The 27,391-nt window shown below is 42.1% G+C and overlaps 1 protein-coding gene across 4 annotated transcripts in view; it reads left to right on the top strand.

The window, feature by feature from the left end:
• Positions 1-2,547: 2,547 nt before the first annotated feature.
• The window catches only part of Hira (histone cell cycle regulator-like protein), a 49,084-nt gene continuing 24,240 nt past the window's right edge, over positions 2,548-27,391 (top strand). For 3 of the 4 annotated variants that reach the window (XR_010953036.1, XR_010953037.1, XM_067783852.1), the window contains exons 1-4: positions 2,548-2,828; positions 2,922-3,187; positions 19,375-20,169; positions 26,474-26,847. Coding sequence is in view for 2 of the 4 variants with exons in the window: in XM_067783852.1 (XP_067639953.1) it covers positions 2,792-2,828; positions 2,922-3,187; positions 19,375-20,169; positions 26,474-26,847 (1,472 nt within the window). In the remaining 2 variants the exon portion in view is untranslated. The remainder of the gene's footprint in view (positions 2,829-2,921; positions 3,188-19,374; positions 20,170-26,473; positions 26,848-27,391) is intronic. The other variant, XM_067783853.1, reaches the window with a different exon arrangement.

Raw genomic sequence — 27,391 nt, 5'->3', positions numbered from 1 at the left:
ACTTAACGTCATATAGCTCCTTACCAATTTTCATTATCCTTCCATTACTACATCCAGAGGTATGAAGTATGATATATTCCATTTGTATGGGAGGTGCCACGCCCCCTTTTTCCTAATTCCACATTTTCTTGGTGGTGTTAGGGATTGACCTCGTATACCTCCTCACTGAATTTCAATGTTCTGGCATGTATAGCCTCAGAGTTATGCCGTACCAAAGATTTCATTTGTATGGGAGGTGCCACGCCCATTTTTATATCCAAATTATTTTTAGCCTAAAACCTTCCCGTTGATCGAAGGAACATTTAGCTTTGGTGATGATTGAAGTGTGGGAAATATGTTTTCATAGGCAACACACAGACATACAGAATTTGATTTTTATATATGTGACGCGGTCTATGAAGAGGTGGCTTATGACTAAAAAAAAAGAAGAGCACAAACGTCCTGAAGAAATGCATTGTTTATCTTTAACAGCTGTTTCTCGCAATTTCTTTTTGAGTCATAAGCCACCTTTTAATAGACCGGGTCACATATATAGATTTAAAATAAAGGGGTTTTTGTAATTTCTTCCCATTTTAACTGTTACTGCAAGCTTGAAATTGCACAATATGCGTTGTTGTCTGTAAAATGTGTCAAGATCGAACATATATATAATTGAGATCCCACAAAACTGACACATATATAGCATGCATTGTTGTCTGCGAAATTGTCAAGATCGGTCATATCTATAATATATATAAATACAACCGATTGTTCAGATAAGAGGTTTTTCCCATTTATCCTTGATTTTAACAGCTAGAAACTTGAAAATTTCCCAGATGGAAAATGTTATAGTCAGAATAAATTGCCAAGATTGGTTTAATATATAATATATATCCCGTACAGCTGTTTGTTCAGATTTTATGAATTTTTCAAATTTTTTCATTATTGTACTACTTCATTCATGATAGATATGAGTCCCGCGCATTCCCGTCCTTATACCTATATGACACTACTTTATTTTTGCTTGGATTCCAAGCTAAAAAAACTGACGAAACCAAAGAGGATAAATATAATAAGAGACGTCACTCGTTACTTTGCGTAATGTTATTCGTTAGGGTACTCCCAGGTGTTTTTTTTTTTTTTTGGGTGAGATGTGCATAAACGTCTTCTATACATTTCGTGGGGTATTTGTGTTTATTTTTCCAACTTTATTTAATTTTAATTAATTCCCTTTCCACAAATAACATTTGCATAAGGTGCATACACGGCATGGATAAATGCGAGACAATTAAAAATGTCCCTCACAGAAAACATTAGACATCAATTTTTTTGATTTCCAGAGAGTTACTCGCCACTCGTAGCAGAGTGGTGGTTCTTATTTATTTATCCTCTTTGACGAAACTTCGGAAAGTCAAATTACAACAACAATTTCCAACAAGAGAAAGGGAGACCAATATTGTCCACAAAATAAAATAATTTGCTTTGTTTTTGTTTACGTTTTAAGTTTTGGTTTTTCATTAACATTTTTCACAACTAAAACAATGCAAAAAACACGGAAAAGTTATTTCGCGCTCTGGTGGGTCACTTCTTTCACACGAAAGTTCATTTTAGTTGTGTATTTATGCACAAAATTTGCAAGCTAAAACAAAATTTTGATTTGTCACAAAAAATTAAGAAAAAACGACCGAATGTCAAAAACCTTACGAAATACAAACTGGCTCTTTGTTTTTAACAAACTAGATTGTATTTTTCTTGTATTTTCTTTGTTTTTTTGGAATACAGCTTACACACTTACACCAGTACTGAAGCCGTATTAGGAGGGAGTGCAACAAAAAATTTAAGATAAAATACAAGAAAAAATACACGAAAATAAAGTAGTGTCATATATCCTGCAAAAATCGTTGCATCATGTGGTCCACTTGTGTCATACTGGAGTACGCTGATGTAATGCTGAGCTGGAGTATATGGTCGTCCTAGGACATCGCAATGTTAATTAGACCATATTTTTCATTGTTTACTATATAGTTTGGCAACTTAAATAGACGTTTTGTTGCGAATAGAGTGGAAGGCAGTGGACTAGGCAGTCGAATGTCATATAATGAAAGAATGGTGTTCGGAGTCTTTTCAAAGTTAAAAAAAAAATCATAAAAAGCTTTAATAAAAATAAAACTATCGTTTTAATAACAACAAAAACGCCTTATATATTATATATACATAAATTCGTAAGGATTGTCTCACGTTAAAATTTGAGTTAAATAATCAAAAGTTTGTTTTTGAAAGTGAGTCGAGAACTGTGCGTGTGAATGTGCGAATTTTCACCGATCAGCTGTTAGTTGCGCTACTTGGTAAAATTTACAATGATATTTTTTGTATGAATTGTGGTTAATTTTGGCGCACTCGCTTGGCCCATAGCGACTACTCCATACATGCATGCATGGATTACTCGCGGTTTTGCAGGGTAGGTATTACTTTTTTTTAATTTCGGCAGCACTGTTGATATGCAAAGAAATATGGAGTCAAAACAAACACCACGATAGCAAAAGTCAATCAAAGGTAATCGGTAATAAATAAAAATAAGTTATAAAGCAAACCGGCAGTAACTAAGCAAACGCGCAAAAGCGAAATATATAGAATGCCAGACAAACCAGACAAAGATCATTTTTGAAAATTGCAGCGAATAGAAGGAAGAATAGTTGACTGAAAAAAAATACAAGTTTGTTGATCATTCATTCATCAGTAAAGTTTATAGAAAAGATAAATGCGATAAGGGAAACGAGAACCTGAAAAACGTATAATATAAATATTTAGATTAATGAAACTACTAAAGCCTAGTTGGGTACATCATGACGGTAAGAAGCATTTTGTGCATGCTGCGAACACATGGTTTTCTTTATATAATATGAATATGTATACATGATTTCTCTTCATATTGGACATTTTAGATAAGCCAATCTTCTCCATCGATGTGCATCAAGAATGCCTTAAATTTGCCACCGGTGGTCAAGGTTTGGATTCTGGGCGTGTCGTGATATGGAATCTAGTGCCAGTGCTATCGGAAAAAGTAGAACAGGATGAAAGTGTACCCAAATTGTTGTGCCAACTAGATAATCATTTGGCTTGTGTTAATTGCGTGCGTTGGTCACCAAATGGACAAATGTTAGCATCAGGATCCGATGACAAATTGGTGATGATTTGGAGAATGTCAAAGGTACTGTTCGAAGATAATATGTATGTAAAATGTATAAAAAAGGCTGTTCTCATTCGTCCGGAAAACGCAGTACAGTGATGACAATTTTTTTCGTGGGTAAAACAACAACAACCACATGAAAATCGCCAACTTCAACTGCAAATATCTCCGGACAGAGATAACACTTTTCTTCTTCCGGGTTATTGTTCTCGAGATTAATACGCGTCTTTTGATACCTCACTCGAAAATTTTGGCCCAAATTTCGGTGGGTACCGTAAACTGCACTACTACCGGCGCAATTATTATTATTATTATTTATTTATTATTACGGCGTTTTAAGCCTAAAACTTAGTTTATTAAAAATTTTAAATACATTTTAATAATAATAGGATTTCTAGCGTTTGGGGTGTCGGAATGCATGAGATTCCGATCAGCACGGGAACTGGTGGTCGCAACGGGCGAGTCTTGGAGTCATATCATTGGGAGGTTGGAAGGACGTGTTCTCAATCCTGCCCTACTCCAAGACGTATGACAGTTTTATTATTTATGCTGTTGGAATGCATTTGATTCCGGTCAACCCAAAAGCTAGCAGCTCAGCAGAATAAGCCACTCTTATCGGACGGTTGGAAAGGACGTGTTTCCAATCCTCCCTGTACCAGCTGTTATGTAAACATAATTAACTATAATATATCATTGTTGTAGGAAGATACGTGATTCACATGAACACTCCAACTGTTTGTCTGTGAAGATATTTTCAGGAATTCTTCCTAATTTGATTGCGAGCAATATATGTATTTGACCTGATGCATAAGGTTCCTCTGTGTCTATTTGGATTGCCGTGTACGCTCAGGGATCAGTAACATGAAATACAGATACAAAATATTTTATCTTATTGGAAGGATTTTGCAATATTCTAATAAACTTTTTTTGAAGGTGTTTAAGTTTTCACAATTTTTAATATGATTAGGTAGTTCATTAAAACATTTCAGGCCTTTGTAAAATATATTTTGCTTGTCCATTTCTGTTTTGAGAAGAGGTAATCTAAAATTATTATTTTCCCTGATTATGTAAAAATGGGTTTCATTCACATAAACAAGTTTTTCACTTAGGTAGGCTGGTAATTTACCATGCTTGATATAAAATACAAATTTCATACTATGGTAAAATATCAACTGTTTCACGCTCAGCCAGTTTAGTGCATCAAGCATACTCTTTATGGAAGTGTCGTACCTCACTTTCAATATAAATCTCATAGCTTTGTTTTGCATAATTTGTAACCTGTCTACTTGTGTTTCATTGGCAATAAAGAATATTGTGGGGCAATATAAGAAGTGCGGTTCTATGATGGATCTATAAACTTTCAACTTATATTTCTTACTAATAAGTTTACACGATCTCTTCCAAAATCCAATTTTTTTTGCCCATTTTGGCAACAATATAATCAATATGATCTGTAAACCTCAGTTTATTGTCAATCAGGATTCCTAAGTACTTAAATATTTTGACATCCTCAATGCTCGTATTCATTATTTTTAGATCAAAATTAAGTGATTCTCTATTGGTCGTCCTAGATAAAACCATGAACTTAGTTTTGTTAACGTTAAGCTTGAATTTATTAGTGCAAAGCCATCTATACAATGAGTCCAAATCTTTTTGCATTTTGCTCCTTGCTATTGAAATGTCCGTTTCATTTACTTCAAGTAGCGCATCATCTGCAAACAACCTGACTTTACTATATTTCAGCGCTGATATGTCGTTTATGTAAATGTTGAACAGGATTGGTGCTAATACCGACCCTTGTGGTAAACCTATGTCCACTTGTGCCTCGGATGAGACTACTGACTCGATGGTTGTTCTTTGTTTCCGGTCTGATAAAAAGCTTCTAAACCACTGCAATTCATTTTCCCTAATACCAATTTTTTGTAGTTTATCGAGCATTATATTCCTATCAATTGTTTCGAACGCTCTTTTCAGGTCAATGAAAACTGCTACTATATGTTTTTTTAGGCTCAGCTCTTCCTTCCAGCTGGATATGACGTAATTTAACGTCGTCTCGCAAGAGTGGTTCTATTCTGAACTAATTTTTCTTCGAGTTATGGCTCCCGAAACATAGAATTTTGCTTAGTCATAAAAGGGGCGGTGCCAAGCCCATTTTTTTTATTTAAAGTTTTTCCTATTTATTATAAATCCACTTGGGAAATGAAATACCATGAATATAAATCTCTTTTTTGCAAAGATATGGCTTGTTTTATTCGTCCACGACCATTTTAAGAATGTTTTATATAAAAGTGGGCGTGGTCCTTAACCGATTTCGTTAATTTTTCTTCAAAGCATTCCTTATAGTAAATGCCATATCTCTGTCGAATTTTGTTACGATAGGTTTAACGATTTTTTATTTATGTTTAATAATATTTGTAAAATTGATTTTATCACAAGTGTACGGTGCCACGCTCATTTTAAAACTTGTTTTCAAATTTTTATCATGAGCCTCAATATCACTCCATACGTCAAATTTTAACATTCTAGTTGTATTATTTACTAAATCAGGTTTTTTGTGTTTTCCAAAATTTTATATATATAAAAAGTGGGCGTGGTTATCTTCCGATTTCGCTCATTTTCTATACCAATCTATCCAGGTAAGCTCGTGTACCAAATTTGGTGAAGATATCTTAATATTTACTCAAGTTATCGTGTTAACGGGCAGACGGACGGACGGACATGGCTCAATCAATTTTTTTTTCAATACTGATGATTTTGATACATATATGAAAGTCTATATCTATCTCGGTTTCTTTATACCTGTACAACCATCCGTTATCAAATCAGTATAATACCCTGTGTACAAGTATAGCTGGGTATAAAAATGTCCGAACATTTGTGTCATGGTATTTTGTAGTTCTTTTTTTTTTTGCCCTTCCGTAAAAACAGGCACTTCCTAAAAAAATAAAGTTGAACAATAGACCTTATCTTCCGAGGCTTACAGTTTGTAAACAACACCCGCAACTTCATAAATTGATGGGCATCGATCTAAAGGAGGTTCTTGCTATGCATCGTTAATATGGTCTTCAAGCTAACACCTTAAGATGCTACTAGATATTTATATTTGACCACTGACCGTCATTTAACATAGCGAGCTGAAAATGTGACAAGCACACCTGCTAGATTCAAATCCGGCTAGCAAGCAAATTAAATATTGTAGAAATTACTATGATAAAATCCGGCGCCAAATAACCCACCAATGTCATCCGAATAAACACAGGCGGTTTCTTAACCCTACCCAGCAGACCTGGCCAACTCCTTTCTAAACTTACACCCACAGAATGCTATTTGTTCAAACGACTTAATTTTTGTGTGGCCGAACTTGCATACTTCAAAGCGGAATTTCTTCTGGATTTGAGACAGCGAACCCCTAGTGAAACTGAAAGGCGCATGATGTTCTAAACGTGTAGCGCAACCCTTTCAAGGTGTTGCCAGCGCAATGTATAGCTTCTCCAACCAATTGTCAACCTCACCTACCAGTGGCGCGAGGCGAGGCTGGTGCGATCCCACGCTCTTAATGGGTCTATTGGGTGGGAGGGCGAGATTGCCTAGAAGGTTTCATGTGGTTGTTGTAGCAGTGAACAACGGTCACGACAGGCATACCTACCGCGGTTATATTCTGATCCCCTAACCCGCTGGGGGGGTCATGTGGTCATACCAAATCGTTCCCGAGATGGGCAGGCTCGTACATTAATGGTGCTTGTTACCGGAACTTACCGGATCTGCATCCGGCAAAGGACCATCAACATCAATAACACTCCCCAGTGCCTTCGGGGAGTTTCCCTATCGCTACAACAGCAACAATAATAACCAGTCGTCCTGGTTAGTAAATGGTTTCAATTCTGCTATTCTCGAATTAACTACTGTTGTTGTTGTTGTTGTAGCAATGCTCGCCCCACCTAATAGCCGCGACCGATCACAAATTGTCATCAATATCCTCTAACGGGAGTCCAAGGAAACTTGCCGTTTCAACAGGGGTGGACCATAAGGAAAGGGGTGTTAGAGGCGTTGGTTCCACATTACAATTAAAGAGATGGTTGGTGTCATGTGGGGACACATTGCAAGCGGGGCATACATTTTGTATGTCGGGGTTGATTCTGGATAGGTAAGAGTTTAACCTGTTACGTTATCCAGAACGAAGTTGAGCAAGAGTGACATGCGTTTCCCTGGGGAGTATGCGTTCCTCTTCCGCGAGTTCTGGATATTTTTCTTCAAGTACTGGATTCACCGGGCAATTCCCGACATAAATGTCCGACGCCTGTCTATGGAGTTCACCAAGGACCTGCTTGTGTTTTTTCGCTTCATACGGCTGGGTTCTCAGGTGCCGTATTTCCTCAAAATGCTTACGGAGATGACTCCTTAGGCCCCTAGGCGGTGCTGGTTCGTCAATCAGATGTCTGTTGGGATGCCCAGGTTTCTGGGTATTCAACAGAAACTGTTTGGTCAGCATCTCATTTCTCTCCCTGATGGGGAGTATTCTCGCCTCATTATGCAGATGGTGTTCTGGGGACATAAGAAGACAGCCCGTGGCGATTCTGAGAGCAGTATTTTGGCAGGCCTGTAGTTTCTTCCAGTGGGTAGTTTTTAGGCTTGGCGACCATATGGGTGACGCGTAGCACGTAATCGGCTGGCTAATTGCTTTGTATGTGGTCATGAGCGTTTCTTTATCTTTTCCCCAGGTACTGCCAGCAAGGGATTTGAGGATTTTATTACGGCTCTGAATTCTCGGAACAATTGCGGTTGCGTGCGCACCAAAATGTAGATCCTGATCAAACGTGACACCCAAGGTCTTGGGGTGTAGGACAGTCGGTAGCGTAGTGCCATCGACGTGGATGTTCAATATGGTCGACATTTGGGGCGTCCATGTTGTAAATAAGGTCGCGGAAGATTTAGTCGGTGACAATGCCAGGTTTCGCGAGGCGAAAAAACTGGAGAGATCAGGGAGATAGCCGTTTATTTTATTGCATAGCTCATCGATCTCTGGGCCTGGGCCTGTGGCCATTATTGTGCAGTCATCGGCGTAGGAAACGATTGTGACTCCTTCCGGTGGTGAAGGTAGCTTAGATATGTAGAAATTAAACAAAAGTGGGGATAGGACACCACCCTGTGGCACCCCTTGTTTAATTCTCCTTGGTTTTGATGTTTCGTTTCTGAATTGCACCGATGCCTGCCGACCACCCAGATAATTTGCGGTCCACCTTTTAAGACATGGGGGAAGGGTAGACCCTTCCAGGTCTTGCAGTAATGAGCCATGGTTGACCGTATCAAAGGCTTTTGATAGGTCTAGCGCTACGAGTACTGTTCTATGGTGGGGGTATTGATTCAAACCGCAATTTATCTGGGTGCTAATGACATTTAGCGCGGAGGTAGTGCTATAGAGTTTTCTGAAGCCATGCTGATGAGGGGCTAGCTGCAAATGTGCTTGGAAATAAGGGAGCAAAATGGCTTCAAGCGTCTTTGCCACTGGCGATAGGAGAGATATCGGACGATATGACTCACCTACGTTAGCTGGTTTCCCAGGCTTTAGTAGCGGGACCACCTTGGCCATTTTCCATTTCTCGGGTATGGCAAAGGTGGAGAGAGACAGGTTGAAGACATGCGCTAAATATTTGAAACCCTCTTTCCCTAGGTTTTTAAGTATCGGCATGGCTATGCCGTCTGGGCCCACTGCTTTGGATGGTTTAGCGCGACCAATGGCGTCCTCAACCTCTCTAGCGGTGATGGTGACTGGTGACGCGCTGAATTTGTGTTTATGTGCGTGTCTAATGACTCTCCGTCTATCTTTGTCGACCGTAGGATGCATTATATATTGTTGTTGTTGTTGTTGTTGTTGTAGCAGTGCTTCGCCCCACCTAACAGACGCGACCGATCACAAACTGTCATCAATATCCTCTAACGGGAGTCCAAGGAAACTTGCTGTTTCAACAGGGGTGGACCATAGGGAAAGGGGTGTTAGAGGCGTTGGTTCCACATTACAATTAAAGAGATGGTTGGTGTCATGTGGGGACACATTGCAAGCGGGGCATACATTTTGTATGTCGGGGTTGATTCTGGATAGGTAAGAGTTTAACCTGTTACAGTATCCAGAACGAAGTTGAGCCAGAGTGACACGCGTTTCCCTGGGGAGTATGCGTTCCTCTTCCGCAAGTTTTGGATACTTTACTTTGAGTACTGGGTTCACCGGGCAATTCCCGGCATAAAGGTCCGACGCCTGTTTGTGGAGTTCACCAAGGACCTGCTTGTGTTTTTTCGCTTCATACGGCTGTGTTCTCAGATGCCGTATTTCCTCAAAATGCTTACGGAGATGACTCCTTAAGCCCCTAGGCGGTGCTGGCTCGTCAATCAGATGTCTGTTGGGATGCCCAGGTTTCTGGGTATTCAACAGGAACTGTTTGGTCAGCATCTCGTTTCTTTCCCTGATGGGGAGTATTCTCGCCTCATTATGTAGATGGTGTTCTGGGGACATAAGAAGACAGCCCGTGGCAATTCTGAGAGCAGTATTTTGGCAGGCCTGTAGCTTCTTCCAGTGGGTAATTTTTAGGCTTGGCGACCATATGGGTGACGCGTAGCACGTAATCGGCTGGCTAATTGCTTTGTATGTAGTCATGAGCGTTTCTTTATCTTTTCCCCAGGTACTGCCAGCAAGGGATTTGAGGATTTTGTTACGGCTCTGAATTCTCGGAACAATTGCGGCTGCGTGCTCACCAAAATGTAGATCCTGATCAAACGTCACACCCAAGATTTTGGGGTGTAGGACAGTCGGTAGCGTAGAGCCATCGACGTGGATGTTCAAAATGGTCGACATTTGGGACGTCCATGTTGTAAATAAGGTCGCGGATGATTTAGTCGGTGATAATGCCAGGTTTCGCGAGGCGAAAAAACTGGAGAGATCAGGGAGGTAGCCGTTTATTTTATTGCATAGCTCATCGATCTGTGGGCCTGGGCCTGTGGCCATTACTGTGCAGTCATCGGCGTAGGAAACGATTGTGACTCCTTCCGGTGGTGAAGGTAGTTTAGATATGTAGAAATTAAACAAAAGTGGGGATAGGACACCACCCTGTGGCACCCCTTGTTTAATTCTCCTTGGCTTTGATGTTTCGTTTCTAAATAGCACCGATGCCTGCCGACCACCCAGATAATTTGCGGTCCACCTTTTAAGACATGGGGGAAGGGTAGACCCTTCCAGGTCTTGCAGTAACGAGCCGTGGTTGACCGTATCAAAAGCTTTTGATAGGTCTAGCGCTACGAGTACTGTTCTATGGTGGGGGTTTTGATTTAAACCGCAATTTATCTGGGTACTAATGGCATTTAGCGCGGAGGTAGTGCTATGGAGTTTTCTGAAGCCATGCTGATGGGAGGCTAGTTGCAAATTTGCTTGGAAATAAGGGAGCAAAATGGCTTCGAGCGTCTTTGCTACTGGCGATAGGAGAGATATCGGACGATACGACTCTCCTATGTTAGCTGGTTTACCAGGCTTTAGTAGCGGGACCACCTTGGCCATTCTCCATTTCTCGGGTATGACAAAGGTGGAAAGAGACAGGTTGAAGACCTGCGCTAAATATTTGAAACCCTCTTTCCCTAGGCTTTTAAGCATCGGCATGGCTATGCCGTCTGGGCCCACTGCTTTGGATGGTTTAGCGCGACCAATGGCGTCCTCAACCTCTTTAGCGGTGATGGTGATTGGTGACGCGCTGAATTTGTGTTTATGTGCGTGTCTGTTGGCCCTCCGTCTAACTTTGTCGACCGTAGAATGCATTATATATTGTCGGCAGAAAGCGCTCGCGCATTTTTTCGCATCCGACAGCACTTTGTCGCCAAAGGCGATGGAAACTTTGTCTTTGTGCTTAGTCGGATTCGATAGGGACTTTACGGTGGACCAAAGTTTACCCACACCGGTAGAGAGGTTACAACCTCTTAGGTGCTCCTCCCATTTCGCCCGCTTGTGTTCATCCACAAGCAATCTGATGCGTTGGTTTATATCCCTTATTTGGGGGTCGCCTGGATCAAGCTGCCTTATAAGGTCACGTTCTCTCGCTAAGTTTGCGGCCTCCGCCGGGAAGTGGGGCCGGATTTCGGGAATTCTCCCGGCGGGAATGAAACGTGCCGAGGGGGATTCAATGACCTTGCGAAAGGCACGCTCCCCTTGGCGGGCATCAGTCGGGATAGGGAGGGCAGCAAAGAGGTTGTCTGTAAAGGATTTATATTCTCCCCACTTTCCTTTTTTAAAGTTTATGAAAGTGCGTTTTTCGGTGACGATGAAGTCGGCGGTACGCTCGAGCGAAACAAGTATAGGCAGGTGGTCGGATGCCAATGATACCATCGGCTGCCAGTTGACGCAGTTTACGAGTTCTGCGCTCACGATTGAGATATCTGGCGAACTGTGACAGCTTCCTACCATACGTGTGGGGGCGTCTCCGTTTATTGTGCAGAACGTCGTTTCTTCTATTTGATCCGCTAACATCTCGCCCCTACTGTCCGCCCGCAAATTTGAATGCCATAGATCATGATGGGCATTGAAGTCGCCTAAAATAATGCGATTGTTTCCAGTGAGTAAGGCTCTAATATTAGGGTGGTATCCACCGGGGCAACAGGTGGCAGGGGGGATGTAGATGTTGATGATTTCTAGGTTTGCATCGCCTGACCGGACAGATAGGCCTTGACGTTCTAAGACGTTGTCCCTGCGGTCGATGCCAGGATCAAATATGTGATATTGCACAGAGTGGTGTATTATAAACGCGAGGCCGCCTCCATTTCCGCTCTCGCGATCTTTTCTGTGGACATTATACCCAGAGCAGGACTGCAATGCAGATCGTGCTGTGAGTTTAGTCTCTTGAATCGCAGCAATGCGGATGTTGTGCCGCTTCATGAAATTGACTATCTCCGTAATCTTCCCAGTTAGTCCATTACAGTTTAACTGCAGAATTCTGAAGTGCATGAGGGGAGACGTCGCCACTCTGGGGGTAAGTGACGGGTGACTACGCCTGGGTTCAGGAAGGCCAGGACGCAATTGCTGTTGTGGCCCTAGGACTGGGCGTCCTTGGGCAAGCATTGGGGTACCCGGATGATTTGGGTTTGCGACCTGGCAACATGGCGCGATGAAACCCGCCGAGGGGTTGCCGTCGCGGAGACCAGAACATCTAGGAAAGTGGCACCACCCGAGGCAGGAGCTGCATTGGGCGGATGTCGCAAACATATATATTCTGTGCTGGCAAACGGTGCAAACGGAGGTAGGGACTAAGAGTCTGTTTCCCTGACCTACACGATTGCTGCCGGAAAAGAGGGGGGGAGAAGACGGGGGCAGGGGCTGTTGCTCAGCATTGCTTCCGACTCTACTACGAAGATTGTAGTTATGAGTGGTAGCAGCTGTTTGAGTTGTTGGCGCCGTAAGGCGCGAGCAGCAGCGGGTACTTGTTGTGGCTTGCTGAGCAGCGGGGCTGCTGGAAGGCAATGGGGGGGCGCTTAGACGTAGACTACGGGACGCCCTTGGGCGTGAACAGCAAGGAGCCACAAAAGATTTATAAAAGTTACGTGGACGTCGGGTTTTGGGATCAAGCCCAGAACAACCTGTCCGATGCAACCATCCCTTACACGAGACACACTGAACAGAGTATGACCGTCCTAAAAAGATTCTTTTCCGGCAGATGCAGCAAAACCATTTCTCAGGACCGAGGTCAGGAGACGGACCCGGATTGGATTCGATACCTTCCCGGAGCAAGAGAATATGGAGCAGTCCTGCTGCAAGGAGCTGCTGGGAGGATGACAATTTGTGGGAGGGACGAAAAAAATTAAATGGGGTTACACTGAAATGACAGTCCTTGGTCGGGAAAAATCCCGAGTCGCTCCGGTACATAGAACCGACTGCCTTGGGAAGCGCCGACTGCCTTGGGAAGCGTTATATATTGTCGGCAGAAAGCGCTCGTGCATTTTTCCGCATCCGACAGCACCTTATCGCCAAAGGCGATGGAAACTTTGTCTTTGTGCTTAGTCGGATTCGATAGGGACTTTACGGTGGACCAAAGTTTACCTACACCGGTAGAGAGGTTACAACCTCTTAGGTGCTCTTCCCATTTCGCCCGCTTGTGTTCGTCCACAAGTAATCTGATGCGTTGGTTTATATCCCTTATTTGGGGGTCGCCTGGATCAAGCTGTCTTATAAGGTCGCGTTCCCTCGCTAAGCTCGCGGCCTCCGCCGGGAAGTGGGGCCGGATTTCGGGAATTCTCCCGGCGGGAATGAAATGTGCCGAGGTGGATTCAATGACCTTACGGAAGGCACGCTCCCCTTGGCGGGCATCAGTCGGGATAGGGAGGGCAGCAAAGCTGCTGTCTGTTGCAGATTTATATTCTTCCCACTTTCCTTTTTTGAAGTTTATGAAAGTGCGTTTTTCGGTGACGATGAAGTCGGCGGTACGCTCGAACGAAATAAGTATGGGCAGGTGGTCGGATGCCAATGTTACCATCGGCTGCCAGTTGACGCAGTTTACGAGTTCTGCGCTCACGATTGAGATATCTGGCGAGCTATGACAGCTTCCTACCATACGTGTGGGGGCGTTGTTGTTGTTGTTGTAGCAATGCTCGCCCCACCTAATAGCCGCGACCGATCACAAATTGTCATCAATATCCTCTAACGGGAGTCCAAGGAAACTTGCCGTTTCAACAGGGGTGGACCATAAGGAAAGGGGTGTTAGAGGCGTTGGTTCCACATTACAATTAAAGAGATGGTTGGTGTCATGTGGGGACACATTGCAAGCGGGGCATACATTTTGTATGTCGGGGTTGATTCTGGATAGGTAAGAGTTTAACCTGTTACAGTATCCAGAACGAAGTTGAGCAAGAGTGACACGCGTTTCCCTGGGGAGTATGCGTTCTTCTTCCGCGAGTTCTGGATATTTTTCTTCAATTACTGGATTCACCGGGCAATTCCCGACATAAAGGTCCGACGCCTGTCTATGGAGTTCACCAAGGACCTGCTTGTGTTTTTTCGCTTCATACGGCTGGGTTCTCAGGTGCCGTATTTCCTCAAAATGCCTACGGAGATGACTCCTTAGGCCCCTAGGCGGTGCTGGTTCGTCAATCAGATGTCTGTTGGGATGCCCAGGTTTCTGGGTATTCAACAGAAACTGTTTGGTCAGCATCTCATTTCTCTCCCTGATGGGGAGTATTCTCGCCTCATTATGCAGATGGTGTTCTGGGGACATAAGAAGACAGCCCGTGGCGATTCTGAGAGCAGAATTTTGGCAGGCCTGTAGTTTCTTCCAGTGGGTAGTTTTTAGGCTTGGCGACCATATGGGTGACGCGTAGCACGCAATCGGCTGGCTAATTGCTTTGTATGTGGTCACGAGCGTTTCTTTATCTTTTCCCCAGGTACTGCCAGCAAGGGATTTGAGGATTTTATTACGGCTCTGAATTCTCGGAACTATTGCGGTTGCGTGCGCACCAAAATGTAGATCCTGATCAAACGTCACACCCAAGATTTTGGGGTGTAGGACAGTCGGTAGCGTAGTGCCATCGACGTGGATTTTCAATATGGTCGACATTTGGGGCGTCCATGTTGTAAATAAGGTCGCGGAAGATTTAGTCGGTGACAATGCCAGGTTTCGCGAGGCGAAAAAACTGGAGAGATCAGGGAGATAACCGTTTATTTTATTGCATAGCTCATCGATCTCTGGGCCTGGGCCTGTGGCCATTATTGTGCAGTCATCGGCGTAGGAAACGATTGTGACTCCTTCCGATGGTGAAGGTAGCTTAGATATGTAGAAATTAAACAAAAGTGGGGATAGGACACCACCCTGTGGCACCCCTTGTTTAATTCTCCTTGGTTTTGATGTTTCGTTTATGAATTGCACTGATGCCTGCCGACCACCCAGATAATTTGCGGTCCACCTTTTAAAACATGGGGGAAGGGTAGACCCTTCCAGGTCTTGCAGTAATGAGCCATGGTTGACCGTATCAAAGGCTTTTGATAGGTCTAGCGCTACGAGTACTGTTCTATGGTGGGGGTATTGATTCAAACCGCAATTTATCTGGGTGCTAATGACATTTAGCGCGGAGGTAGTGCTATGGAGTTTTCTGAAGCCATGCTGATGAGGGGCTAGCTGCAAATGTGCTTGGAAATAAGGGAGCAAAATGGCTTCAAGCGTCTTTGCTACTGGCGATAGGAGAGATATCGGACGATATGACTCACCTACGTTAGCTGGTTTCCCAGGCTTTAGTAGCGGGACCACCTTGGCCATTTTCCATTTCTCGGGTATGGCAAAGGTGGAGAGAGACAGGTTGAAGACATGCGCTAAATATTTGAAACCCTCTTTCCCTAGGTTTTTAAGCATCGACATGGCTATGCCGTCTGGGCCCACTGCGTTGGATGGTTTAGCGCGACCAATGGCGTCCTCAACCTCTCTAGCGGTGATGGTGATTGGTGACGCGCTGAATTTGTGTTTATGTGCGTGTCTATTGGCTCTCCGTCTATCTTTGTCGACCGTAGGATGCATTATATATTGTCGGCAGAAAGCGCTCCCGCATTTTTCCGCATCAGCCAGCACCTTATCGCCAAAGGCGATGGAAACTTTGTCTTTGTGCTTAGTCGGATTCGATAGGGACTTTACGGTGGACCAAAGTTTACCTACACCGGTAGAGAGGTTACAACCTCTTAGGTGCTCTTCCCATTTCGCCCGCTTGTGTTCGTCCACAAGCAATCTGATGCGTTGGTTTATATCCCTTATTTGGGGGTCGCCTGGATCAAGCTGTCTTATAAGGTCGCGTTTCCTCGCTAAGCTCGCGGCCTCCGCCGGGAAGTGGGGCCGGATTTCGGGAATTCTCCCGGCGGGAATGAAATGTGCCGAGGCGGATTCGATGACCTTACGGAAGGCACGCTCCCCTTGGCGGGCATCAGTCGGGATAGGGAGGGCAGCAAAGCTGCTGTCTGTTGCAGATTTATATTCTTCCCACTTTCCCTTTTTGAAGTTTATGAAAGTGCGTTTTTCGGTGACGATGAAGTCAGCGGTACGCTCGAACGAAATAAGTATGGGCAGGTGGTCGGATGCCAATGTTACCATCGGCTGCCAGTTGACGCAGTTTACAAGTTCTGCGCTCACGATTGAGATATCTGGCGAGCTATGACAGCTTCCTACCATACGTGTGGGGGCGTCTCCGTTTATTGTGCAGAACGTCGTTTCTTCTATTTGATCCGCCAACATCTCACCCCTACTGTCCGCCCGCAAGTTTGAATGCCATAGGTCGTGATGGGCATTGAAATCGCCTAAGATAATGCGATTGTTGCAAGTGAGTAAGGCCTCGATTTTAGGGCGGTATCCACTGGGGCAACAGGTGACAGGAGGGATGTAGATGTTGATGATTTCTAGATTTGCATCGCCTGACCGGACAGATAGGCCTTGACATTCTAAGACATTGGCCCTGCGGTCGATGCCAGGATCAAATATATGATATTGCACAGAGTGGTGTATAATAAACGCGAGGCCGCCTCCATTTCCGCTCTCGCGGTCCTTCCTGTGGACATTATACCCAGAGCAGGTCTGCAATGCAGATCTTGCTGTGAGTTTAGTCTCTTGAATCGCAGCAATGCGGATGTTGTGCCGCTTCATGAGATCGACTATCTCCGTAATCTTCCCAGTTAGTCCATTACAGTTTAACTGCAGAATTCTGAAGTGCATGAGGGGTGACGCCGCCACTCTGGGGGTGAGTGACGGGTGACTACGCCTAGGTTGTGGAAGGCCAGGACGCAATTGCTGTTGTGGCCTTGGGACTGGGCGCCCTTGGGCAAGCATTGGGGTACCCGGATGATTTGGGTTTGCCACCTGGCAACATGGCGCGATGAAACCCGTCGAGGGGTTGCCGTCGCGGAGACCAGAACATCTAGGAAAGTGGCACCACCCAAGGCAGGAGCTGCATTGAGCGGATGTCGCAAACCTATATATTCTGTGCTGGCAGACGGTGCAAACGGAGGTAGGGACTAAGAGTATGTTTCCCTGACCTGCACGATTGCTGCCAGAAAAGAGGGGGGGGGGGGGGGGGGGGGAGAAGAAGACGGGGGCAGGGGCTGATGCTCAGCATTGCTACCAGCTCTACTACGAAGGTAGTAGTTATGAGTGGAGCAGCTGTTTGAGTTGTTGGCGCCGTGGGGCGCGAGCAGCAGCGGGTACTTGTTGTGGCTTGCTGAGCAGCGAGGCTGCTGGAAGGTAGTGGAGGGGCGCTTAGGCGTAGACTACGGGACGCCCTTGGGCGTGAGCAGCAAGGAGCCACAAAAGATTTATAAAAGTTACGTGGACGTCGGGTTTTGGGATCAAGCCCAGAACAACCCGTCCGATGCAACCATCCCTTGCACGAGACACACTGAACAGAGTATGACCGTCCTAAAAAGATTCTTTCTGGCAAATGCAGCAAAACCATTTCTCAGGACCGGGGTCAGGAGACGGACCCGGATTGGGTTCGATACCTTCCCGGAGTAAGAGAATATGTAGCAGTCCTGCTGCAAGGAGCTGCTGGGAGGATGACAATTTGTGGGAGGGACGAAACAAATTAAATGGGGTCACACTGAAATGACAGTCCTTGGTCGGGAAAAATCCCGAGTCGCTCCGGTACATAGAACCGACTGCCTTGGGAAGCGTGTGGGGGCGTCTCCGTTTATTGTGCAGAACGTCGTTTCTTCTATTTGATCCGCCAACATCTCACCCCTACTGTCCGCCCGCAAGTTTGAATGCCATAGGTCGTGATGGGCATTGAAATCGCCTAAGATAATGCGATTGTTGCCAGTGAGTAAGGCCTCGATTTTAGGGCGGTATCCACTGGGGCAACAGGTGACAGGAGGGATGTAGATGCAGATAGGCCTTGACGTTCTAAGACATTGTCCCTGCGGTCGATGCCAGGATCGAATATATGATATTGCACAGAGTGGTGTATAATAAACGCGAGGCCGCCTCCATTTCCGCGCTCGCGGTCCTTCCTGTGGACATTATACCCAGAGCAGGTCTGCAATGCAGATCTTGCTGTGAGTTTAGTCTCTTGAATCGCAGCAATGCGGATGTTGTGCCGCTTCATGAAATCGACTATCTCCGTAATCTTCCCAGTTAGTCCATTACAGTTTAACTGCAGAATTCTGAAGTGCATGAGGGGTGACGCCGCCACTCTAGGGGTAAGTGACGGGTGACTACGCCTAGGTTGTGGAAGGCCAGGACGCAATTGCTGTTGTGGCCTTGGGTCTGGGCGCCCTTGGGCAAGCATTGGGGTACCCGGATGATTTGGGTTTGCGACCTGGCAACATGGCGCGATGAAACCCGTCGAGGGGTTGCCGTCGCGGAGACCAGAACATCTAGGAAAGTGGCACCACCCAAGGCAGGAGTTGCATTGAGCGGATGTCGCAAACCTATATATTCTGTGCTGGCAGACGGTGCAAACGGGGGGAGGGACTAAGAGTCTGTTTCCCTGACCTGTACGATTGCTGCCAGAAAAGAGGGGGGAGAAGAAGACGGGGGCAGGGGCTGATGCTCAGCATTGCTACCAGCTCTACTACGAAGGTAGTAGTTATGAGTGGTATCAGCTGTTTGAGTTGTTGGCGCCGTGGGGCGCGAGCAGCAGCGGGTACTTATTGTGGCTTGCTGAGCAGCGAGGCTGCTGGAAGGTAGTGGAGGGGCACTTAGGCGTAGACTACGGGACGCCCTTGGGCGTGAGCAGCAAGGAGCCACAAAAGATTTATAAAAGTTACGTGGACGTCGGGTTTTGGGATCAAGCCCAGAACAACCTGTCCGATGCAACCATCCCTTGCATGAGACACACTGAACAGAGTATGACCGTCCTAAAAAGATTCTTTTCTGGCAAATGCAGCAAAACCATTTCTTAGGACCGGGGTCAGGAGACGGACCCGGATTGGGTTCGATACCTTCCCGGAGTAAGAGAATATGTAGCAGTCCTGCTGCAAGGAGCTGCTGGGAGGATGACAATTTGTGGGAGGGACGAAACAAATTAAATGGGGTCACACTGAAATGACAGTCCTTGGTCGGGAAAAATCCCGAGTCGCTCCGGTACATAGAACCGACTGCCTTGGGAAGCGCCGATTAATCCTACCCTCTGGAACTATTCGTGCTTATGGATAATTTCTATAGTTTAAATTAGAATCAATAATTAAATTACACTCACCTATCTTCAACCCTCATTCATTCTAGGGCCCTAGTGGTGTATTTGGAAGCGCTGGATTACAGAAAAATACTGAATCATGGAAGTGTGCTGCAACATTACGCGGTCACTCTGGAGATGTTCTAGACTTAGCATGGTCACCTAACGAGCGCTGGTTAGCTAGTTGTAGTATAGATAATACCATCATAATTTGGGATGCGCAGACATTTCCCAACATGGTGACAACGTTAAGAGGACATACAGGATTGGTTAAAGGTGTAGCATGGGATCCATTAGGCAAATTTTTAGCATCACAAAGTGATGATCGAAGTGTAAAAATGTGGAAAACATCTGACTGGAGTTGTAGCACAACCATTACTGAACCATTCAAAGGTTGCGGCGGTACAACACACATACTACGGCTTTCTTGGTCCCCGGATGGCTTGTACTTAGTTTCGGCGCATGCTATGAATGGAGGAGGACCAACAGCACGCATAATAGAAAGAGAAGGATGGAAATGTGACAAAGATTTTGTTGGTCATCGTAAAGCTGTAACATGTGTGCGATTTCATGACACGGTATTGACAGGACAAACTCCAAATACAGATAGAAAATTGCAGTACTGTTGCATGGCAATGGGCTCAAGGGATCGCTCCTTGTCCGTGTGGATGACTGCATTAAATCGACCGTTGGTTGTTATACATGATCTATTCAGTGATAGTATTTTGGATCTATCGTGGGGTACAGCCAAATGTATATTGATGGCATGTAGTGGTGATGGCACCGTGGCATGTTTACAATTCTGTGAAAATGAATTGGGAACACCTGTTTCAGATGAAGAAAAGGTGATTTTTTTATTATTAAAATATGAAGTAATGCAACATACATACATATCGAACTACCCTAGCAGAAAGGTCGTAATTTAAAAGTTTTGTTAACAAAGGCGTAGCTCAAACATTCTGTTAATAACAGAGCTGCTCAAACACAAAAGCTTGACCTCTAGCCTCAAGTTTTGTGGGAACATATTCTATATACATACATATAGCGTTGGAATTTGGGTTTCAATAATCATACTAAAAGTGAATGTAGAGATTTCCGCGAATGTTGCATTGGAAATTGAATTTTAAATCTTTTGAAATGCTTAATTAAAGGGCTCCACGTGTATGTATTAGGGTGGGTCAAATTTATTGTTGAAAAGGCACATCCAGTTTCTGAATCTATAGGTCATACTTAGTAATATTGTCCATGGGACCATAGGTCTGAAATGAATTTCGAGCCTCCCTAATTTTGATAGAAAATTTTAAAGCCCAATCCAAATAGCGGCTCTCACAAATAAAATATGTACATGAAAATAAATATCAAATTCGGATTCGGATCGGGATATAAAATTTTCTAACAAAATTAGGGAGGCTCGAAATTCATTTCAGACCTATGGTCCCACGGACAATATTACTCAGTATGACCCATAGATTCAGAAACTGGATGTGTCCTGAAGTTTTTTTCCCAATATTTCCCCATACAATTTGACCCGCTCTAATATGTATATTAGCAACAGAGATTACTGAGGTGCTGAAATACCATTTGAATTTTATAAAATGTTTAACAGGTAAATGATAGGCATGATTACTTTACGGTTCCTCCCACTTCTAGTCAAAAAATTTCTCATAACCAAGAAAAACAAGTAAAGGTGTCTAAGTTCGGGTGTAACCGAACATTATATACTCAGCGTGAGCTTCAATTGTACAATTCATTTCAGATAAATTACTTTTCTGCATAACACGTGGCACCGCCCGTTTAAAAGAAAAATGTCTCCCCATTTCCTCTTACAATAAAACTTGATAAGTGAAATATCATTAATTCAAAACTATCTTTTTGCTAAGTTATAGCTTATTATTTTCGTCTACGACCCTTTTAAAAATATTTTATATAAAGGTGGGCATGGTCTTTAACCGATCTCGTCCATTTTTCCTAGAAATATTTCCTGCTATAGGGAAAATGTGTGTACCCTATTTTATTACGATCCGTTAATTTTTCTTCGAGTTATGGCCCCCGAAACAGAAAATTGCTTAGTCATAAAAGGGGAGATGCCACGCCCATTTTTTTAAATTTGAAGTGTTTCCTATTTATTGTTATAAATCCACTTGGGAAATGAAATACCATTGATATGAAGCTCTTTTATGCAAAGATATAGCTTATTTTATTCGTCCACAACCCTTTTTTAAAATCTTTTATATAAACGTGGGCGTGGTCCTTAACCGATTTCGTTCATTTTTCTTCAAAGCATTCCTTATAGTAAAATTGATTTTATCACAAGTAGGCGGTGCCACGCCCGTTTTAAAAAGATTTTCCAAATTTTTATCAAGTCTCAATATCAGTCCACGTGTCAAATTTCAACATTCTGGGTGTATTATTTACTAAATTATCAGGTTTTTTGTGTTTTCCAAAATTGTATATATATAAAAAGTGGGCGTGGCTATCATCCGATTTCACTCATTTTCAATACCAATCTATTCTGGGTCCCGATAAGCTAGTGTACCAAATTTGGTGAAGATATCTCAATATTTACTCAAGTTATCCTTGCTAACGGACGGACGGACGGACGGACATGGCTCAATCAAATTTTTTTTCGATACTGATGATTTTGATATATGGAAGTCTATATCTATCTCGATTCCTTTATACCTGTACAACCAACCGTTATCCAATAAAAGTTAATATACTCTGTGTGCAAAGCACGCTGAGTATACTAATATACCGAATTGAAATATAGTCACAGAAACTATCCCGTAAGGAGAATCTCTGTTCAAAATAAGTGCATTTCTACTGCATTCTGAGCCACTAATAGTTGGCCTTCTATCTCTTTTACATGTTGTCAATTGGCGAATTTAACATGGCGATGTGCTAGGCGGTGGAAATTGTCCCCGCTGCTTTAACTTTTCACTATTTCCTATTTATATACAAATTTCTTTTTGGTACTTTTTCGATAGTTACGTACTGGTGGAATAGTGTTGAGAAAGAGGCATACTCATATGTAGCCGCAGTGAAAATCTAGCTATTAACGAACTAATACTTATTTGGCACTCTAGGTCTAGTTCTGAACCAGAATTTTGTATCACTAGTTACTGACTTCCCTTGAGGGTAATTAACTAATATCATATGAAATTAGAATAGGCTCCTCTTGTTTTGGTACATTTTTTGGTCATATGCCCCATATATTTCAGCTCCGCGTACAATTATCAATTTCAATTTTATTTATGAATCAATTTTGATTATAATTTTTTTTCAGTGCTATAATGTTTTTGAATAATTTTTAGTTGTCAAATTGTTAGTGTAAATTTGTTTATCATACACAAGTGCCTGAGCATCATAGTGCTTTTTCTTAGCATTTTCATAAGAAATTCAAGCATTTCCATATGGTTCGAAATTATATGTGAGGGCATATGGGAGTGCTATGAAAATTTTTTTTATATTCAAAGTGTGAATTTGAATCTGTGCCTATGATTCCATAGATGTTAAGTAATGATTAGATAACCCTAATGATTGCTAATTAACCTTCAGTTGCGAAATTCTAGTATTAGAATTAGAGTTAGTTCAAATAATTCCCATTAGATAATTGAAATTTGTTTTCCAATGGTAAATCTAATTGCAATTAGTTGCCATTAGCAAAAAAAATTGGTTTAACTTTACAATTAGAAATCTAGTTTTGATAAAAATAAAAATTTTTCAAAGAACTATTGAAGTGAACGAATAATGATGTAATTAAATATAAATAGTGGATTCTAATTCTAGCTAATTGAATATCTAATTGCATTAACAGAAGTCAATTAGATTTCTAATTGTAAAGGTAACCCAATTTTTTTTGCTAATGACAACTAATGCAATTAGATTTACCATTAGAACAAAAATTTCAATTATCTAATGGGAATTAGTAGAACTATTTCTAATTGTTTAATGAATTAGAGAATATAAACCAATTGCATCAATTGCTAATTCTAATGGAATATAACATGTATGTATGATTCAGAGCAAAACAAAAACAAAAGTGCTACAAGTGTATAGGGGTTGAGAAGCTCTGGTTAATAAGGTCGTATTCAGGGAAGTCAATAAATAATAAAGTCATATGCCAGGACACCGCTTAGAAGTGTTGTATCTAAAAATCCAAAGCCGTTGTTAAAGTAATTTAATTTAATTCCCTTTCACATTTCGTAAATGCCTTAGCATGGTAAACTATATTATATTATAATTTATATTATAATTTTCCAATATAATTCTTCGCCTATTAACAAATCTTTCAGGTTACGATCTTGCTATTATTATAAGTCGATATACACCTGTAAGTAAGAAAGGCTGTCTCTGTTCGTCCGGAAAATACGGTACAAAAATCTCCAATTTAATTTGCTTTTCTGCCGTTTTTCTTTAAACTTAGGTCTGGTTTTTCAGTGCGGGTTTAAACTCTAGTTAAAGTTGATTCGAGTTTAACCCTGCCACTTCGGCCGCTTAAGCTGAGATGAACAACAAATTTTTATGTTATCGAACAAAGTGGCAAGGTTAAACTCTAGTTAACTTTAACGCGCACTGAAAAACCAGGCATAAACGGTATAAAAAACAGGGACAAACAGCCATTTTCAAAACCAAAAAATTTCGGACAAACAGCCATTTTCAAAGCAAAAAAATTTTAAATTTTATTATTTGGGCAATTCACTGAAGTATCGTATTCATGTAAAATTTTAAGATTTTAGTTGGTGGCATGGTTTCCACTATAAAATCTGATTAAAGTATAGCACAAACAGCGAATAGGATAATTTGTGAATTGCCTAATTTATATTCGTCTTTTTTTTTAATTAAAAACCTTATGTATGTAATTTGCGAGACTTGCTCAAATTGCTTTATACAATGGTTTTTATTATTGAAGATAGAGAAAAATTGCAAAGTTTTTACAAACGGCGATTGTTACTATGACATGTTTCAGAATTCCACTTCCTCATCAGCTATCTTTTCGGGTGCTGGGCATTGAACTCGAATCTCCAACATTCATACCAGTGTAAATGCTTTTAACCATTCAGTCATATGAATATCCCGCTGCTCGCCTTGCAATTGGTCTCTAAGTGTTGCCTTTGTTGTAATTCATTTTATTCACCATGTAGTTGTATAATTCCGTATACTGAATCCTAATGGTGTTGAATTTCTTAGGCGCACAGCGGGACATTCATATGGCTGAGTGGTCAAAGGCATCTGCCTTTACACCAGTATGAAGTATGAATGTTGAAGATTCGAGGTCAAAGCTCAGCTACTGAAAAGCTAGCGGATGAAGAAGTGAAATTCAGAAACATGTCCTAGTAACCATCGCCGTTTGTAAAAACCTTGCAATTTTTCTCTAATATCAATAAAAAAAAAACTTTATATTAATTGCATTACCATGTAAAACCATTTCAAAAACATTTTTAAATTCGGGAAACTTTCTTCTATACAAAATGTGTTTGATTTTTATTTTTAAACTGGTACTTTGTAAGACTAAAATAAATAATTCTTCAAAACTGCATGCTCAAAATGCTGCCTTACATTTTAAAATAAAGCTTAAAGAGCCAATTAATGGTGTCTTATAACCATATAACCATAACCAAATAAAACAGCTGATCAAACCTACCTTATGGAAATCAATCTAATCGATTAATGGTGCCATACCATAACGCTAACGTCATAACCATACCATGGCCAACCAATTGGTTTTTGGTTTCTCGCCATATCCATAACCTAGAAATATTTGAGTGTGTGAATTTAATAACTTTTTGTAGATTTTATACATTGTTTTTATACGTTATGACTAAGAGACTTATTTTTTGTCAAAAATTGTTTGCGCTTTCTTCATTTTTATGAAATTTTCACGATTTTTAGGTTAAGGCACCATTAATCGATCACATTGGAGATGGTTATGGATATGGGTATGGTTACGACTATAGCGTTAGGGTTGTTGTTGTAGCAGCGATAAGGTTGCTCCCCGAAGGCTTTGGGGAGAGTTATCGATGTGATGGTCCTTTGCCGGATACAGATCCGGTACGCTCCGGTACCATAGCACCATTAAGGTGCTAGCCCGACCATCTCGGGAACGATTTATGTGGCCACATTAAACCTTCTGGCCATTCCCTCCCTCCCTACCCCCAAGTTCCATGAGGAGCTTGGGGTCGCCAGAGCCTCGTCTGTTAGTGAAACAGGAATCGCCGCGGATAGGTGAGGATAACAATTGGGTTTGGAGAAGCTATATATTGCGCTGGCAACCTGAAAGGTTGCGCTACACAGCCCCTTGAATCTGGTATTTTAGTCGCCTCTTACGACAGGCATACCTACCGCGGGTATATTCTGATCCCCTAACCCGCTGGGGTAGCGTTAGCGTTAAGGAAGTTTAATTAGCCCTTTAAACATTTCAAAGTTTCTCGAATTTTCCAATTTTTTTTTCGAATTCTAAAATATGGTGTCCATAGCTTTCATTGTACTATTAATTGGTTTCTTTTAATCAATCAAAATGAACTCATAATTATCAAATCATATTTGCTGCTATATTTACACCTGCAGGTGTACATATGTACATTACGGTGGGTCGATTTGTATGGACGAAAGTTAACCGATATCGCGCCATCGATTTTTCGATAGGATTTGGGCGCAGGAAAAAAAGTTCCCCTACGCATACCTACAAAATAATTTTCGAGCCTGCGAAATTTCATTTGACTTTTTTCTACTTTGATTTTTAAGGTTTTTTTCATTAACTACTAAAAAAATTGTTATATGTATACCCTGTCCGACCCTCTAAAAACGTTGTCGATAACAGTTTTTTAAAAAAATATATTTTGTTATCGACATCGTTTTTAGCGGACATTTTTGGGTCGGACAGGGTATACATGAAAATTTTACAATCAAATGAAAATTTTTTTAGTAGGTGATGAAAAAACCTTTAAAATCAAAGTCGAAAAAAAGCCAAAAAAATGAAATTTCGCAGGCTCGAAAATTATTTTTTTTGGGCATGCATAGTGAAACTTTTTTTTCCTGAGCCCAAATCCTATCGAAAAATCCATGGCGCGATATCGGCTAATAAATCGACCTAGTCTAATGTTCATACTTGTAGTATACTCTTATGATTTTAAAATAAATTTATTTCAGAATTCGTTATTTCAAAAAACGTATGGTAAAAGTGTGACACTAGAAAATGGTACGGGTGGTGCAGCAGATCTGCTCATTGAAAATCCTGAATTGTTGGCAGATGCTCATGAGAAGCCGAAAGCACCTACATTGCCAACAGCAATAACAACAAACACTATTAGTCCGAATGCTGACGTAATACCACAATGCTCAATGAAAATTGCAGAAACATTAAATGGTTATCATAATCCAGCTGCCACATACACAGTTAACTCAATTGGAAGTGAGGAGCGCACAAATAATATTGGTGGGCTGCGGAAACAAACAGAAACAAGAACTGCTGACGGCAAACGTCGTATTACACCGGTTTTTGTAGCGCCAAATCAGGATGTAGGGTACGATTGAATTAAAAAACATTTTTAATATTTTTCTACTCACCTTGGCTTTAAGGGTTGTATGGTTGTGGGGCTTGCTACTACTGCTCTGTATAGGTGAGCCAGTAAAGTACCACACAGTCGCCATCAAACGCTTCATGGGGTAATAAATGGTGTGCTCTCGATAGAGTTAGGTCATTAAGATGCCGAAGGTGTATCAGTGGTTCTCCAATCGTTCTATACCTCTTTTTGTCTCTATTTTTCTACCTTAATATAATCCTCCTATATTTCTTTGTTGGCAGCGCATATTTACTTCATTGGCATTACGCAAATTGTTCGCATCCTTATCTTTTGACGATCGGTTATGATTATTGACACCAAATAGGCATACAAGCTGCTAACTCCATTTTTTACTCAAAAAAACTTTTTGATATTGTAACGAATTCTAGAAAAATAAATAAAATAAATATAGGGTGCGATAACCTCCGAAGAGATTTTAGGCCGTGCTTCTCTTCCAATTTGCGTAGTGCTCATTTTTAATTTTTCCTAAAAATTTTCTTCCAAA

The sequence above is a fragment of the Eurosta solidaginis genome, chromosome 4, assembly GCF_040869045.1.
Source record: "Eurosta solidaginis isolate ZX-2024a chromosome 4, ASM4086904v1, whole genome shotgun sequence".
Taxonomy (NCBI): Eukaryota; Metazoa; Arthropoda; class Insecta; order Diptera; family Tephritidae; genus Eurosta; species Eurosta solidaginis.
The sequence above is the reverse complement of the archived record's forward strand: the minus strand, read 5'-3'. Positions and strand labels throughout refer to the sequence as shown.